The sequence below is a fragment of the Daphnia carinata genome, chromosome 1 (assembly GCF_022539665.2).
Source record: "Daphnia carinata strain CSIRO-1 chromosome 1, CSIRO_AGI_Dcar_HiC_V3, whole genome shotgun sequence".
NCBI classification, from domain to species: Eukaryota; Metazoa; Arthropoda; class Branchiopoda; order Diplostraca; family Daphniidae; genus Daphnia; species Daphnia carinata.
Window position 1 is genome coordinate 3,969,496 of NC_081331.1, and position 16,916 is coordinate 3,986,411.

The 16,916-nt window shown below is 38.6% G+C and overlaps 6 protein-coding genes across 6 annotated transcripts; 2 read left to right on the forward strand and 4 right to left on the reverse strand.

Annotated features, from left to right (window-relative positions):
* Positions 1-2,736: 2,736 nt before the first annotated feature.
* Positions 2,737-6,180, reverse strand: LOC130692420 (DNA repair and recombination protein RAD54-like). The gene is made up of 14 exons (XM_057515532.2): positions 6,099-6,180; positions 5,800-6,021; positions 5,541-5,740; positions 5,401-5,470; positions 5,145-5,339; positions 4,864-5,082; positions 4,543-4,704; positions 4,217-4,478; positions 3,993-4,155; positions 3,727-3,925; positions 3,573-3,670; positions 3,405-3,513; positions 3,164-3,327; positions 2,737-3,089 (listed from the first exon to the last, which is right to left on the reverse strand). The coding sequence occupies exons 1-14, from the start codon at positions 6,099-6,101 to the stop codon at positions 2,891-2,893; spliced, it is 2,265 nt and encodes a 754-aa protein (XP_057371515.1). The 5' UTR covers positions 6,102-6,180; the 3' UTR covers positions 2,737-2,890.
* Positions 6,181-6,335: 155 nt separating this feature from the next.
* LOC130692415 (pre-mRNA-splicing factor 38A-like) lies at positions 6,336-7,922 on the reverse strand. The gene is made up of 5 exons (XM_057515527.2): positions 7,665-7,922; positions 7,437-7,596; positions 7,224-7,345; positions 7,074-7,159; positions 6,336-7,017 (listed from the first exon to the last, which is right to left on the reverse strand). The coding sequence occupies exons 1-5, from the start codon at positions 7,792-7,794 to the stop codon at positions 6,376-6,378; spliced, it is 1,140 nt and encodes a 379-aa protein (XP_057371510.1). The 5' UTR covers positions 7,795-7,922; the 3' UTR covers positions 6,336-6,375.
* A 278-nt stretch (positions 7,923-8,200) lies between these two features.
* LOC130692418 (mitochondrial import inner membrane translocase subunit Tim16-like) lies at positions 8,201-8,792 on the forward strand. Its single transcript, XM_057515530.2, has 2 exons — positions 8,201-8,384; positions 8,472-8,792. The coding sequence occupies exons 1-2, from the start codon at positions 8,226-8,228 to the stop codon at positions 8,697-8,699; spliced, it is 387 nt and encodes a 128-aa protein (XP_057371513.1). The 5' UTR covers positions 8,201-8,225; the 3' UTR covers positions 8,700-8,792.
* A 367-nt stretch (positions 8,793-9,159) lies between these two features.
* Positions 9,160-13,158, reverse strand: LOC130692413 (furin-like protease 1). The gene is made up of 16 exons (XM_057515521.2): positions 13,038-13,158; positions 12,906-12,948; positions 12,606-12,829; positions 12,435-12,533; positions 12,221-12,367; positions 12,010-12,138; positions 11,781-11,946; positions 11,549-11,721; positions 11,239-11,448; positions 10,967-11,174; positions 10,776-10,893; positions 10,626-10,707; positions 10,347-10,557; positions 9,987-10,220; positions 9,699-9,914; positions 9,160-9,632 (listed from the first exon to the last, which is right to left on the reverse strand). The coding sequence occupies exons 3-16, from the start codon at positions 12,792-12,794 to the stop codon at positions 9,286-9,288; spliced, it is 2,529 nt and encodes an 842-aa protein (XP_057371504.1). The 5' UTR covers positions 12,795-12,829; positions 12,906-12,948; positions 13,038-13,158; the 3' UTR covers positions 9,160-9,285.
* A 366-nt stretch (positions 13,159-13,524) lies between these two features.
* Positions 13,525-14,971, forward strand: LOC130692416 (ubiquitin-conjugating enzyme E2 T-like). The gene is made up of 5 exons (XM_057515528.2): positions 13,525-13,751; positions 13,806-13,875; positions 13,936-14,143; positions 14,212-14,283; positions 14,345-14,971. Exons 1-5 carry the CDS (start codon positions 13,568-13,570, stop codon positions 14,621-14,623), a joined length of 813 nt encoding a protein of 270 aa, XP_057371511.1. The 5' UTR covers positions 13,525-13,567; the 3' UTR covers positions 14,624-14,971.
* LOC130692417 (elongation of very long chain fatty acids protein 4-like) lies at positions 14,885-16,842 on the reverse strand. The gene is made up of 6 exons (XM_057515529.2): positions 16,665-16,842; positions 15,977-16,245; positions 15,860-15,916; positions 15,673-15,787; positions 15,110-15,237; positions 14,885-15,052 (listed from the first exon to the last, which is right to left on the reverse strand). Exons 1-6 carry the CDS (start codon positions 16,726-16,728, stop codon positions 14,885-14,887), a joined length of 801 nt encoding a protein of 266 aa, XP_057371512.1. The 5' UTR covers positions 16,729-16,842.
* Between the last annotated feature and the right edge of the window lie 74 nt (positions 16,843-16,916).

Below are 16,916 nucleotides of genomic sequence, written 5' to 3' on the forward strand. Positions count from 1 at the left end.
TTCCCCCAAAAACTCCAATAAGTCGATCGAGGCCAACCAAAGATGCAATGGTTAATTATTGAATTTTTGTTGTTTTTTATTTTTTTCAAATTTTTTTTTAATGAGTGGGGGTCGACAAAACCAGGCCAGAATGGGAAGAGAATGTGGAGTGAAAGGAAGTATTGTATGTCGTCGTTGTGCGTATCACTTTTTTTTTTTTTTCGGTCTAATTGCGTGAGCGTTCATCGGGTCCGAACCCCGCCAGATCTCAGTTTTTTTTTTTTTTGCTTAGTTGTTTGTTTATTTAAACAAGTTTCTTTTTTTTTGTTTGTTTTACTTTTGACATTATTTTGATCGTTTTTGCCAGACTCTGCTTTGATTTTTTTTTTGCGTCAAATCATCCAGCAATTTCAAAATTTCACGTTGTAATTCATCCGACTCCTTCATCGAACATTGTAGGGCGACCACCATCATCCCCATTCATCTACCTCAACTTCTATCAAAAGTTGTGTCCCCCCCCCTTTCATCCCCTTCTATTCACGCAGTGAAGACAAAGCAAACATTTCTGGCAAAAACGACAGCGTCGTTTTTTTGTTTTTTTTTTTAAATTCTTTTTCATTTGTTTTTCCTTTCACGATGCATATCGAAATTTCGAATTTCTTTAAAATATTATTATTAGAATAATTTCAATAAGAAAAACAAAAGAGAAAAACTTCGTAAAAGATGAAGTCTAACTTCCTTTTTTTTTTCTTACGCAATTTCAATCTTGGTCAAGAGGAGAAGAAGACCGAGATCCCATGGCGTTCAAATTCAGGGACATAAATAACGTGCGTGTATGCGTTGTGTATATGTCGTCGGCAGCCACAACACGAGCCCATTTTTAGCTGAAATGTTTTTGTACAAAATTAAACAAAAATCGAAGGGGAAAGAAAACCGAAAAAAAAAAAAAATATTCATAATAATAAAGAAATTCGTCCGCGTTTTTACCGTTTGTTTCGTATAAAATCAGATGCAAAAAAAAAAACGGAGAGTATGAAGAAACAGTCTTCTCTTTCTTGTTCAGTCTGTGCGTCCCCCTGTCGTTTTAGTTTACATGCATATTCTATTCTAATGGGCCAATAGAGTGTCAGTGTGTTCTCGTGTAGAAATGAACGAAAGAAAAAAAACGACGGGCAAAAATAGGAGAACGAAAGCGGAAGAAAGTATGATAGTATTTTGTACAGTTTTGTTAAAAACAGAGGGAAAAGTGCTTGACAAAAAAAAAAATTGTGTTCAATCGTTTATATTACTAAGCGCGTTTTTCTTTATTTGTTGACTCGCTTAAATGTCCCATCCAATTCTTTTTTTTTTTTTTTTGTCCTTTTCGTTCGGTACATAAAGTCCTCCTGCTCCATCCACCCAAACAATCCCCCAAGTTTTTTTTTTTTTCCTGTTATTTCTTTGTAGTTCATTTCGAAATTTTTTTTTTTTTTAAGTCGATGGTACCCACCGGAATTTTCGGATTTATTTTGGAACGATGTATAAAATCAAAGGAAAATATTAGCTAGAGAAAGAGAGAGGAAAAAAAAAGCTCAGCAAATTATTTTGTTTTCAACCTGAACATTTAAAAAAAAATTAATTAAAATTCATGCCGTTTGTTTTTTGTTGTGTTGTCGCAATTTTTGGTCGTTTTTTTTTTTTTTCTCTATTCCGGAAGGAACTTTTCTTTTGATTTTTTTCGTATTTGAAAGAAAAAGGAAAATTTCCCCAGTTGATTGTTCATCCGTTTGTTTATGTTATCCCGGCGGAAGCAAAAAAACACGAAAAAAAAAAAATTTATAAGTTCTTGGAGTATTTGCTCTCCAGTTCCCTTCTCCCTCCACCTACTCGTTTTTTCTTGATTCGTCCCCCTCCTCCCCCCAATTATTGTATCAGTGATGTCTCCCCACCTCGTACGTTTTAATTATTTACATCGTCTCTTTCCCCGTTTTTTTTTTTCGTCCGTCGTTGTCGTCGTTTAATTGATTAAAAATTCTTGAAAAAAAAAAAGGTCATCCAAATTTGTATCAAAAAACGTTGTAAAAGTTTCGTGGCTTTTCTGCAAAAGTGGTGAATATTCCTTCTTTCCTCTTTCATAAGAAAAACAGCAGCATTACAAGAAATGTCCAAATCAATTCACCACCTTGTTTTTCTTTTACCTTTTCCCTTCTACCATCTTCGAGTTTGCAGCGACAGTTTGTGCACACCTGGGGTTTCATTTAAAAGGTAATTTAAAATGTCTTATTTTAAAGTAACATTGCTTCCAAAATAATTTCGTTCATTGAAGGTTTTCCTGCTCTGTTCATTGTTGAAGAATTCAATCGAGAAGTCCGTTCAGGTCTGTGGGAGTTCTAAATGCGTCCACGACTGTGTTTAAGAATAGTTCCATGATTCGCAAAGATATTTTTGGTCTGAAAAAACGGAGGAAGGTAAACAAAGAGACGCATTGCAAAATTTCTATAATTGTATGAGTATTTTTACGAAATGCAAATGCCGGATTTATCTGGTTTGCTTTCGATTGAAACACACCTGCCCCCCCCCCTTCCTTGGCTTTGCCCTCGCAGGTAGGGTGATGTGAGTGTAGGATCCCCATGAAATTCTAGGGATGTCTGTTGGCTGAGGGCACTACACAATTTGATGTTAAAATTCCATCGTTTTTTCTATCATAGGAAGAGAATCGAGACGGACCATGTAACCAATCCAAGGCCTTTTATACATTTCATTAGTAAACACATGGTGTTTGATGAAAAACAACGCACATTACAAAATTGGTAATAAGCGTTTACGTTTAACATAAAAATAAAAAAAAGAAGCGGAATGTAAGTCATAGAATTTTCAACCAACTTCCATCACACGCAGAAGTTTCTTCTAACTTTCGCCAAACGCGAAACATTCAAGGAACAATTTTAGGCTCGTGAGACTTTTGGTGGAAGGCGAATGTAACTCCAGCGTCCCAGGCAGACTTCAGAATGGGATCCGGAATAGTTTTGCGATCTGCACAGTGATTCCATTGGGATAAATCAGAATTACAAGTGGCGTCGTCCGGTGGCGGTTTTACTTGAATTCGATTGACGCAACGGCGGCATTTGAATCTAGTTTTGGTGAAGAAAAACAAATTATTTGGTTAAGTATAACATTATTTCGAAAGCGTTGCTGTGATTCCAACTTGTCGTGCGTATCGCTCATCGTTTGATCTTCCAATTTGAACAAATCGCGTAAATCAGAGAGGCTGAAATGTCGTTCCACATCATCTTCATTATCTACCACACAGGAGCTGAGTGCCTTCTTGTGGGCCTGGCGCTGGAAGATCTTTTCTTCGATGGTACCAGTCTGCTCGGTTATAAAAAATCAATGATTTGTTTTTTTTTATGTACATTTTTAACAATATTTTGCAGTGGAACACGTACCGATAGCAGACGATAAATGAAACAGGGCTTCTTTTGGCCGTCTCGCCACACACGTGCCATGGCTTGATCATCGTTGGCCGGGTTCCAGTCGGGATCAAACATCACCAAACTTTGAGGTACAAAATATAAATTATACTAGCCAAATTATTTAAAAAAAAATATGTTTACCGATTGGCCCCAATCAGGTTCAAACCACAACCACCAGCTTTGCTGCTTAGCAAAAATACAAAATCCGAGCTGGCAGGGTCATTGAAGCGTTCAACAATCTAAAACACAAGATACGTTAAGTAAGTCTTTTTTGCATCTTTCAAAACTACGTTACTTTGGCTCTTTTTTTAATGCTCATGCTTCCATCCAGACGGACGCACGGATAGGTCCTCATCCGGCAAAGCTTTTCGAATAGATCAAGGGTTTGAGTGTAATTCGAAATCAGGACGATCTTGTCGTTGGTGGTGCTTTTGACCATAGCCAAGATACAATCAAGGACGCAAAGCTTTCCAGATAACTCTGTTTGCAGCTTCCTATCGATTGAAAGGTGACAATTTAATTACTGTATCGACAAGCAAAAACGCGAGGGAAGTTACATACCGTGGATCGAAGTTGGCGGGAAATAATGGCAGAGTGTCTTCGAACCCGTCAACGCCCGATTGGCACTTGTCATAAATCAGTTCTGGATGGCTGCAAAGTTTCTTTAAATTCGTAATGGCGGCCAGGGCAGTCATGCTCGTTTTGCTCGGTTTTTCGTTGGTTTCTGTTTCAATTCAAGTTCAGTCATTAATGGGATCTTTAGTCATAAAATTCAAATTGGGTACCTCTCATTTTGCTCTTGATAGCTTCTGAAGTGACGAACTTTTTGTATATGGCCGCTTGTACAGGACCGAGTTTAACACAAACCACCAGTTCAATTTTGACTGGTAGATATTTGGTTAACAATGCGGACGTTCGCCGAATGATGCATTTATTGACTAGATCTGCTAGTTCTTTAAGTTTTCCTTGGCCCTGTTTCTGCGTTTCTTCCGTTGCATCAGCGTCTCTGCCCCGCAAGATGGGCGTCTCAAACCTTCTTTTGAACTCCTGTAACGTGAAGTATGCGATTCTGATTTGCACATGCGAATTTCAAGTTCAAAGTTCTACTCACCTGTGCAGTTCCGAGAATGCCTTGGTTAACGAAATGCAACAAGCTAAAATATTCCAGTAAATCGTTCTGAATGGGCGTTCCTGACAGAAGAACCCGGCGTTTACAATTGAGTGCCACCAGGGCTTGGTATGTCTGGTTTTCACTGTTTTTCAAACGATGGCCCTAGTCAGACGAAAAAGTACGTTATATTATTTAAAAGTTTTATTTTTATTAAATTAAAATTTTTTAATTATTTATTATTATTACTATTGTTATTATTTTTTTTTTTTTTTACAATTGAAAGAATCTAATCAGAGTATAATAAACATTTTCTAAGCATACCTCATCACAAAGAACAAGTCCGATTTCTCCTTGGTGAAGAACGTGTGCGTGAAGTCTAAACGTCTCGTAAGAGATTATAAGTACAGGATTAAGGACTCGCCGACCGTGCGTGTGCATGAAACCATGTAAATTGCGATCGATTTCATCTTTGCTTCCAGAATCTATCACCAGCGAATTAAGTCGGCCACTCAACCACTTGTTGATTTCATTTTGCCAATTCTTGCACATTCATACAACTGTTATAATCCACAGAGATTCTAAGGGTATTTAATTGAGCGAACCTTGACCAAACTGCTGGGTGATACAATAATTCCCTTAGTAATCAGGGGCTTACAATCTGGGCCTTGTTTGAGTAGAGTCCAAAGTAGTGTAATGCACTGCAAGGTTTTTCCTAATCCCATTTCATCAGCCATGATGCAACCATAATTGTTTTCAATGCATAGACCAGTAACACAGTCATACATGAATTTTACTCCCTAGTATTCGAAATCAGAATGAGTAATGTTATCACAAATTACTAAACAACCACAAACTTACTTCACGTTGGTGAGGGCGTAATACTTTAGTCAAAACTGGATCAACCACCACATGGACTGGATGCTTATCACTAAAATGGAATATTTGTCATTCTCTGAGGATGATGTTTTAAAATTTTCAGATTTTTTGATGGTGTATACCTAATAGATGTTTTCAGCTTCTCATGAGCAGATAGTTCAGGAGGTGTATACAAGATCAATGCGCCAGGCTCTTCTGGGTCATGTAAAGCTTGCCGTATTCCAGCTCGTCTTAATCCAAGGGCTTTTCCAAGAGTTGGGCCACTATAGTTTGGAATTGGAATTTTAAATGGCTTTGAAAGGATCTTTTTGATAAGTTGTTCCTATTAAATTATAAGAATTATATAGTTTTAATTCTTAAAACGCTGCTACTGTATTTTACATGGAATGTTGATCCAGATGTTTCTGAATTGCCTTCAACAACTGAGAGACTGCATTGTGTAAGAGGTTTCCGATACGGCGACAAAAACTCCGTAGTTCGATCAACCACTTGGGTTTTTTTATTTTTGCCACTTTTCTTTTTTTCAGACCAAGCAGGGTCATCGTCTTCGTCGTCGTATTTTCGTTTTACTTGACCTAACTGGCTTGGCGCCATACTCCGTCTCTAATATTTTCCCATTATATTTTAAACAAAAAAATTACTTGTTTAGTTTTCATAAGATCGTATGATTTCACAAATACCATTTTTGTGTTAGGGAAATGTTTCGACTATTTTTTCTCCTTGTGGATATCCCGCCTTCAAATTCCAATACAAACTAATTTGGCTATTGCACCCTGCAACCAAAGCTGTTCTAAAGCTGGAAAACATTAATGCAGCGAAATGCTGAAAAATTGGAGGCATAATCTACTTTTCACCATTCTTAAAAACAATAATTTTTGCGCTAAAAAAATATGTGTACTGAAAATTTAACACAAAGATATATTGAACGTTTGTTTATTTTAAAAAAAGACATACAGATCACGGCCGCAAAGGAGCCAAACCCAATTTCGCTCGTAAAGCATTTGCTTCGGCAATTTCAGGATCAATCTCAGCACTGCTACTCTTCTTGCTATCCTTCTTCTTGTTGGATTTTTCCCGATCACCACGTTTACTTCTTTCTCTTTCTGGTTCACGCTCCCTATCTCGATCTTTGCGATCTCTACGATCCCTCTCTTGGTCTCTCCTATGATCACGATTCCCGTGTTCAATAGAGCGACTTCGTTGGTGCCGACTGCGATTTCTGTCACGACTACGATCCCGTTCACGGCTGCGATCCCGCTCACGACTACGATCTCTGTCACGGCTGCGATTCCTTTCCCTACTGCGGTTTCGTTCTCTACTGCGATGCCTTTCCCGGCTTCGGCTTCTGTCTCTTTGCCTCTCACGCTGTCTATCTCTACTACGTTCTCGTTCACGCTCTTTGTCTCTATTACGACGAGCCCGCTCCCGTTCCCGTTCACTGTCTTGTTTTGAACGAGAACTGGTGGGAGGAGGAGATAAAGAATCACCTTTCCTTTCACCTTCTTCTTCTTCACTTTCTGATTCATCATCTTCCAAATCTTCTTCCAATGCTGATACTCTCGGTTCAATTTCATTAGCTTCTTCTAGCACTTGGCGTTTCTGAAAAACATAATTCTTTTAAGATATTTCTGCAGTTATTTAATTTTACAAATTACCTGCAGCCTAGGCAAGATAACATCACAAAAACGCTCCTCTCTCAGTAGGCTGTCAATAAAGTCATCCATGTACAGAAGTTCAAATGCTAGGTCAAACAAATGAATCTTAGTATTAAGAACTTACACAGACTTTTCAGCTTTAATTATTACTTCCTTCCTTGTTTTGAAACCGAATTTTTCTGTAATCATTATAAAGTGGTTCCAAATATTTATAAATTTCAACTGAAGTTCCAACAAGCCTCATATAGAATGCTCCCAATGCCCGAACATACCTAAAAACCAACAGTCATGCTCTGTAAAACTCTCTTCTTACATTATACCAGTGAAAGTTGATATAGATGTGGATTTGAATTAATAACCTACTTGAAATCTTCATTTTTTATGAATTCTACTACAATGTCCTTCTCTGGTTGGATCTGTAGCATTTTAAGTGTGAGTGAAAGAAATGGGGTTGGTTTTACATTTCCGCCAAATATTCCTCCAATGTAGCGTAATTCCATAGCCTTGTCGACCATTAATTCAGCTGACGCCAGTAAAATTTACCATTAAAAAATTAAAATTAAAATAAAAGCGCAAAAGATAAATACATACCAGTCAGTGCAAAGCATTCTTCTTTCCAATATTTTGAATCATAGATTCGAGTTCGAATGATTTTTTCCACTAAATATTGGGGGTTAGTTCCTTTTACGGATATAGCTTCTTTTATTGTCCTATTAGCCATTTTTCGACACAAACGCTATTAGCGAATCGTATAATGAATAATCATAAAAATCCAATAGTGTTTTTCAAAATTAAAACGTTGACTATCATTCAATTCCAGGTGACGCTGAAATGTCGTCTGCATGGCTACTTGCGAAACACCCATACGGCGAGCGGGAACACTAAGTTGTTCCGGAACCTAGAAGAAGAAACAGGAAAAACACAAAAAGTGAAATATTTTCTTGAAGATTAACTATGTTTTTTAAATTTTATTCCATTGGTTTACCGGATAACAGTATTTTTAAAAACAAATTCGCTAGGTCCTAGTAAGAAATACTTCAAATCTAATGACCAAGGGAAAATTCTCGTCTGCTCAAGTATTGTTTCCTTTCGTAATCTTTCGTGTCTGAAAATTACAACTCTTCAAGTAATTTCCATTGGGAAAGTAAAGGTATGGCGAAATATCTGGCCCAAATAATTATAATGGGTGGTCAAGTAGTTGGAAGGGCATTTGCGAGAGCTCTTAAACAAGAATATCAAGCTAGCCAGGAGGCTGCTAAAAGGGCTGGAGGAGGTAAAGCCGGTGCGTCACGTGTCGAGGCTAATCTAAAAGTATGTTATATCCCTCTATCCTTATATTGCGTAAATCATATTAAGGTACTTCTCAGTAATAAAAGATTTACTTGTTTCGATTGGTAGACAGGCATGTCACTTGAAGAAGCTAAAGAGATCTTGAATGTGGACAAACTGGAACCTGAATTGGTGAAAAAGAACTTTGAGCACCTTTTTAGTGTGAATGACAAAGCAAAAGGTGGATCGTTCTACCTACAATCTAAAGTATATAGAGCTAAGGAAAGACTTGACCAAGAAATGAAACATGCTGCAACAAAACAAGGATCTTCGAGTGAAAAGCAGAATACAGTGTAGCCTCCTACAAAACGAGGCTAAAGGTTATCGAATTTATCTTTGTAGTCGAATTGAAAATTTGTACATATAGGGATAATCAATAAAACAATTTTTATAATAATATTTGTTTGTTCTAGGACTTCATTGTCATCTGGGTAATTTGCCAACTGTTTAGCAAGTCTAATTTTGGCAAGTCAAATGAGCAAGTAAACAAACAAGAAAAAAAAGAAAGGATGTAAAGTATTGAACAAAGGGCTTTACGTTAAACAACCCTACTTACAGGTTTAGTTTATTGAAATTCAATTTCAAAAGAATAGTATGGATATAGTCTACAACTGAAACACAGATGGTCTCTGCCACTAGGTAACCAGGTTATGTATGATAACAAAGTTATGCTTTTAGGATCCGTAGATCGAAGATGTCTATCGCAGGTTGCGTTGTTAACGAGAAAGAGTTCGTAGCAATAAAGGTTAACTATTCGTTTAGGGCATAGTTTATTAAAGTATCTCGACAAACCGTTAAATTAATATTTATAGATCTTTTTGCGAACTTCCTTTAGAACTCATCATTGATAAAAATTAAGCTTTGTTTAAAAAGCTATTCTTTTCTAAACAACTTTAGCGTCAGACCCAGTTTTTGGACCCTCATCCGAACAATCAGGTCGGATGGTTTCAGCGATAATAGGCGGAGGAACATTGATATTTGCCGTTGACAGCAGACTGTAATCTCCATGCCTCTGATTTTTTTCCGTCTCGTTGCTTCTGCTACAGCACTTTAAAAGGTAAGAGGTGTTGCAGCTCTTTTTCGTACACATCATGTAACACAGAAGGGCTATCACAAGTGCCAGATTGATTGCCAATGCTAGTTCGACGCCCGTCGACCAGTTCTCGTAGCCTGCCAACTGCTTTACTAGCTCGTTCGGAAAGCAATGAGATTCTGGTTCTAATAGCGAACCTTTTATGTTACAAAAACCGTTTGGTGAAAAAAGAAATCCTTAAGTTTTTGAGAAAACTTTAATACCCGGTACTGAGATGGATTTGAGCTGCGAGTCTGGGTAGCACGACGTGCACTGGGAATCACTTGGCCCACTGCAATATAGACAGGAATAATGGCATGGAGCACAGATACCGCTGAGAAAACCGTTAAGTCCTGTATGGTTTATCGGATGTGATGCATTCGGACAGACAGCCATACATTTGTCTTCCCACATGTAAAAACCTGCTTCACAAACTGGAACTACAGACAAAAGAATTTATTAAAGTAGAAGGCGGCATTTGATTCTTCTGTTTCTTTGAAACAGTAGAGTACCGTCAAAACTGCTAGTAGTCTTCAACGGAAGAGCTTGAAGCAATTCTGCTTCTCTGTTCTTCTCTGCATTAACCTGGAACGATAGACTGTGGGACTTTTCCGGGTGATCGTCTTTCAGTACGAGTTTAGATGTCGTTGACTTCAATGGAGCACTCAATATTTTCGGCGGTGGTGATTCATTTCCTGGTGGGTCTTTGGTTCCGTAGGCAATTAGTGTCCACCCATTCAACGTCGCTATCGTAAAAAAAAGAAAAAAAACTTAATCAAATGTTATCTCGTGTCAAAATGTGTCTGTATGCAATGTTAGGAGAAATGTGAATCTTTGTTTTTGTACTAGCTAAAAAAAAAAAAGGCAATTACCAGGAAAGCGGCCCTCATTTTGGACTTCGATTATCCATTCACCAAAAGGATTCTCCCCCCAAAAATGTGTAGACATGAACGGCCACGAGTGAAATCCGTTACGGGAGTTGTCAAGAGGACGTCGTTGAAGAAGCGTTGAGCGAGTGCCAGAAGGGGATGACAGATAAATTTCAATGTCTCCTCGATTCATTGCAGATAATGAAAGTAATACCTAAATTATGATTGACTTTTTAAAAAACAAGGTTTCGTGAAATACGTATTCGCCTAAAGACGTAATACCTGAACGTGTTCTAAAACATTGACGTTGCCGCACTCACGCACGAATAGCTGCAACTGAATGGAATTTTTGGGTGAAACTATCCTGTAACGAAAGTAAGTATGAACCTAAGGTTATTCCATTTTTTCAGCTTTTTAATTGACTATGCTTACTTATTAACGTCAGGAGCCCTAATTTCACAAAATTGTTGTGGCGGAACAGAAGTCCAGTTGCGGGCTAATCGTACCATGGCACCGGCATCCATCAGTCCATATCCGAATGAATGACTAACTAGTAAGACGTTTGAAAGAATACAGGTTCAATTGGATAGTAATTTTCTTTCAAAAAAGGCTAATTATAATACCATTCCGACCAACTCCGTTAATCTGCCAATCATTAGCCATTAGGTGACCCCTATTAGCTGTGCGGACCACAATGTGTTGCATGTCACGCCATGTCAGGTTCCGGTTTGCTTCCAACACTAAGGCACAGATTCCTGCAGCAAGTGGCGCTGCAGCTGACGTGCCTGTATGACTAGGTGTGCATGAGTGATGCAAATCTGTCGTTACGATCTGTTGCAAGGTAAAGAAAGTTGAATGCTAATTCCTTAAATTGAAATAAAAGAAAGTAACAAACTTGTTTTTCATCTATAGCACCACTGCTGTATGCCGTAGCTAATGTGCTGGAACAAGCTTCAGAGTACCAGGGCACCGATCCGTTTTCTGTTGCACTGCTGATACTCAAGGTCCAGATCGAATTAGTGTATCCATCGCAGTTGCAATTATCACGTTCCCGGCCACCATTTCCTGACGCCCACACAAAAATTGATCCCTTGCCACCACGGCCCTACAACCCAAACTATTAGCCTTGGAAGGGACATTTACCACAAACAAAAATCTGAAACGTGGAACTCAGAGGGTGTGATTAGAGCATTATTCAAGCTTACTCTGCGGATCCCATCAAGGAATGCACGGGTAGCCAACTCGCCCGGGCCGTCTACTGTTTTGCCATCATCATCAGGACCCCATGAAGCACTGTAAATATCGATGTGCTGCGAATTGTGGCTGAGCGAGCGAGCTTCAACAGCATCGGTCACATCACCATCTAGCATCCTAACCCCTACAAAAATGGTGACAAAATTGTTTGAATAGTCTTGATTTACATGATAGATAACATACCTCCAATGTTGGCATCGAATGCGATTCCGACAGCACAGATTGAATTGTTACCCTGGGCAGCGACCTCACCAGCACACCGGGTTCCATGGCGGTTTGAATCGGTTGCATCATAACGAGGCGATGGATCTTCATCGCCATCGTTGACGTCATAGCTGGCCATTGCATCCTTGTAAGAAACCCAGGTTAGAAAAACTTAGAATCTTAAAGCGAAGCGACATAGTTGTAGTACATAATTTCGGACAATGTCAGGGTGATCCTTTTCCAATCCGTCGTCTAGAATAGTGACGACTGTGCCTTTACCAGTTACTCCTGCTTTCCAGGCTTCTTGAACGTTCATGTCAAAACCATTTCCTCTATTCTACAGCATAAAGAAAAAAAAAAGAAAAAAATGTTTATAGGTGAAAAGAAAGAGCATGCAGCCTAAAATAGAGAGTACTTACCAAATACCACATATGAATCCATCCAGGATCGTTAAGATTGTAATTGATCGAACGGGCTGTCCTTGAGCTGACGGCACCATTGCTCACTTCAAGAAGTCCATCTCGTTTGGTTCGTCGTTTTACCACTTGTTGCTGAGCCCATCGAACCTTTCCATAGACAACCAAATTGCAAAATGTTATCAACATTACCACTTTACTTAATTTCGGTTCCAACCTCCGCTTCACTAGTAAGTAACGAATGGTGATGAGAACTTGGTTGAATTGACCGTTTGAAAACTTTCTTATGTCGGAAGTGATAATAATCGTCGAAAATCTGTGTTTATGAAATAGTTGTTTTAGTTTCAGATGCAAATAACAGATTCTTTTATGTTGTATGAGTCGTTACCTTTCCCAGGTTTGTGAAACCATGTTTTGTTGCAATTTCAACCGCCAGGCGATCTCCACCGGGAACATGTACTGCCCATTGATCGGTAAAGATGACGGGTTCAGAAGAAACACGTGGGTGATCAAGGGCAACCGTGGCCAAGATAGACGTGAAAATGAGAATTCTCGAGGTCCAGTCGTCCCCCAGCATTCTCAGTTTCTTGCTATTATTTTGTTCTAAGGTAGCTACATTTTTGACAAACAGAATTAAGATAAATCTGTCTATTTAAAATTGCCCTACAGATCTCGTTAATTGGCTTACATTTTTGGCGTTTCGTTCTGAATAGCACGGCTGACACTAAACTCTGTTAATTACAAAGACAAGAATGAAGAGGGCACAAGTTCTCTATCTGGATAACCTAGATAGCCTACGAAGACCGAAAAACCCACTCACCTGCAAATGCTGCGAAGAAAGAAAAACCTGAAAACTGAAATTCGCAAATTTTCCTCGAATAGTGGTAAGAAACGATTATCTTAGGCACACATGGTGGCACTCACTGAAGTCCACCACGCTTTCGGAGCCGTGATTCAGAGCGGTGTGGCTGAACTTTTTCACAATCGTTATGTTTTGCCGAAATTGCCTTTAATTAGCCTTGATGACACGAGTTCCCCTTAGGCCCTATTAAACTCTGGCGCTGCTTTAATATTGCCATATTTCTTTAAAAGTGCTTAAAACTTTAATTTTCAAATTTACAGTGTTCCCTTTCTCTCACTTATGCAAACTTGTAACACTTGACGTAACTTGTACGTATATTTCATCAAAGAGTACAATTAAAATGAGGTAGAGTTGGGCGACGGTGAACTGTTGACGGATTTTTCCAACAACTGCCGCCATTTGTCTCAATTTGAAATTTGCCACCAGATGTCCATTTTCGTAGGAGATAAATATCACTGTTAACTGAAACGGCTAACTAACGTAGTTTTATGAAACCCGAGCTCTTGAATTTTCTGTTTTCATTCCTACAGGTGTGTGATAAGTTCAAAGAAATGATGCCTAACAACATACGCAGTATGAGAATGGCGAAAGAAGTACTGGAATTGGCAAGAAACCCACCTCATGGTATCACTTGTTGGACAAAGAATGACAGAAATGATCTGTTAGAAGCAAGTATGTTAAGTGATCATTGTAATGTCAATCTTGAGTTACAATTTCTGTTATTAGTTGTGCAGGGCAGTGAAGGAACACCATATGCAAATGGAAACTTCAGAATTGACATTGTCGTTCCAGAACGGTGAGAGCCGCTAAAAGAATTTGTGTTTTGGAATAGCTATATTTTTGCTTTCATATTCAGATACCCAATGGATCCCCCACAGCTAAAGTTTCTGACAAAGGTGTATCATCCCAACATAGACAATGCCACAGGACTAATTTGTTTAGATGTTCTTAAAATGCCTCCACATGGCCGATGGAGACCTGTTAACAATCTTTCATTGATCCTCACAGCTGTCCAGCAGTTACTGTCAGACCCGAATCCTCATGACCCTCTTGATTCTGCAATAGTAAGCAAAGGATCTTTTATAATTATCTGTTTATTATTCATAACTTCCTTTTATTCTTTTCATATAAGGCACAAGAGTATATTGCCAACAGAACCTTATTCCTGGAAAATGCCAAAAAATGGACAAAGCTGTATGCCATTGTTAGTTTGTAAACATTGTAACTTCATCATAGCAATTCTTACGCATGTTGAAATTTTACAGAACAACTCCTCCGCCCGTCCATCAAAGCGCAAGAGTATGGACGAAGACACCAGTGAAGATACGGCTAAGCGTCTTCGTCCTTCGTCGCCAACAAAGCCTAACAATAGTGAAGAGCCTCCGTCCAAGACCTCCGCAGTTGCAAGTGCTCAACCATCTCATAAAATCATGCTGAAGCGGAAGAGCGATGACGAATCCGTTCTTCAGGAAGCACCAAAGCGTTCCCATGAGTCGCGGTCGTTGGTCAGATCAGAAGATGATAGCATTCCAGAAAAACAGTAGGATCTTCTAAGAAGTAAACGTAAGGATTTTGTTTACTTCTTCGTCCAAAAGTTATGTTTTCGCTTTCTTTTTCCTTTTCCTATTTTGCTCGTAAATTCAATTCTTTTACTTTCCTTTCGTTATATATGCCCATTTACTTCCGAGTATTATCAAAATTTTTCAAACAAGATATTAGCCATGATTTTTTTTTATTGTTGTGTATAATATAAGTCGGCGCATGAAACGTGCAAGTAGTTGCAATAACTTCTGCATTTACAGCTGCTATAATTTTTTCTTCGACCGTCGAATGTAGGCTTGAATGTAAAAGTTGGAAAAGAACACTAACAGAGTTAAACAGTAAAGAGCCAACATGTACCCGAGTGCCGAAGGAAAATCACAATTGTTGTAGTGCCCAACGGAGATGTGGATCACGATCAGCACAAATTGAACCTGTAAGTTAAATTTGTTTAATTGTTTTCCAAAAATTGTAAAATTATCATTACTTACTATCTGGAATTGGGTGAGATAACGTTTCCACCATAGATAGGGCTGAATCCATGCCCCCAATGAGCTTAGCAGATAATAGCTGTACATTACAACATGTACGAGCGAGTTGAGCATTGCGCAAAAAAATGCTAAAAAAAAAGGAAATGCAAATTCGTAAGAAATTTTTCAGCTATGCAAAAGCGATAGGCATTTTCTAACGTCCAGCAGAGTAATCATTTTATTTGGCAACCCCTTGGCTGGGGTCTTTCTGTAATGCAGATCTTGGCCAATTCTCATTGCACCACGAGACTAGAGCGTCTACAAGTGTAAACTTTGCACCATCAGAACGATACTTTAGGGGTCAGAGACCTCGCCATATGTGCCGCTCCCAAATAAAGATAGATGCGTAGGTTAGAGTGATTTGAGTTGAAAACTATGTGCGTGGGCATTAAAAAAAAAGAACGCTGTTTGAACAAAAAACGCCCTATTGTAGTCTTTCTTCACGAGAAAACCGTAGCAATATTTGCTGAGCTCAGACCTAGTTAAATTTATGTTATGCCAAGTGATAAGATAATAATACTCACATTGGCCTCCAGGAACGTATTTAACTCCGAGCCACCAGTTGAAGATCATGGTACTATGGTGAAAAATGTGGAGGAATGTCAACTGGTTGTTCTTTTTTCGCAAAACAAAAAATATCTAAACATTTAAATAGGCAATAATGCTTTTTAAAATTGAAACATATCAATAATTAAAGATTAATTGACTAACCGTATCAACCATATCGATAATTTTCGAAAAGTAAAAGAACCAGCAGACACTGGCCATCTATTTTCAAAATATTTAACTTAATGCGTTGATTCCGTTATGTAATTTGTTTTTCTATACTCTTAAGGCTAGAGGATCCATAGAGGTGTCGACTGGTTGACATGTCAGATTATATCGAGATAAAATAGCAGTGACGAAGAACTCGTAAAACATGTATGCCGAAAGGCACACTTGGAATGTGTTATAGATAAGCATCAGATACTTAAGCGTAAAAGCAGGTCGTTTCTCCATGAATCGAGGGCCATAGCGGACTAGAAACATGTATGAGATGAATATTCCAATTACTGGTACAGGTGAGCGAACCAAAAACCAATCGGCCACGCGTCGATCTGAAAAATAAAAAAATTGGCGCTTGTTGTTATTGAGCCACAACTGTGCACATACTAGGCGACAAATTTAACTGAAAACGATAAATCATTCTTTATATTGTACAAAAATCGATAGTACGGAAATGTGGTGTGTAATCCAGCACGGTTTACGGGAAAATCAATAGTCATGCAAAAAGGGGTGACTCCCCTTTCTTTCTCCCAATGACGAAGCTTTAACTTCTGATTCATTTCGTACAGAGAAAATGTAGTAAACATTTCTAACAAACTTCAGTAGTAATGAATATTTTATCAGTGGACATAGGGTTACATAAGTTTTCAAAAGATTACAACACTGAAGAAAAGGTACCACAGAACTGCAGGCGATGTACCCGCGTTTTGGCAGGGTACGAAGCCGGTATTTTGTTTGTGTAAGTTCTTACCTCCACTTTTTTTTACATCTTCATGAAGTGTGACTAAATATTCCCACGGTGAGTTCAGTGCCATATTTCACGGCCTTTTTTTTTATTACTTAAAACTTTGTACAGCAAACCAACATTGGTTGTGTAGCACTGTAGAGCGCGTGCTATTTTCAAGCTTGGACTGAATAGGAGTGGAGAAAGAAGCAGAAGAAATGGGAGGGACGGGGCAACACGTGCAATTCGGGAAGATGCCATCTGTTAGTGGCTTTTTGG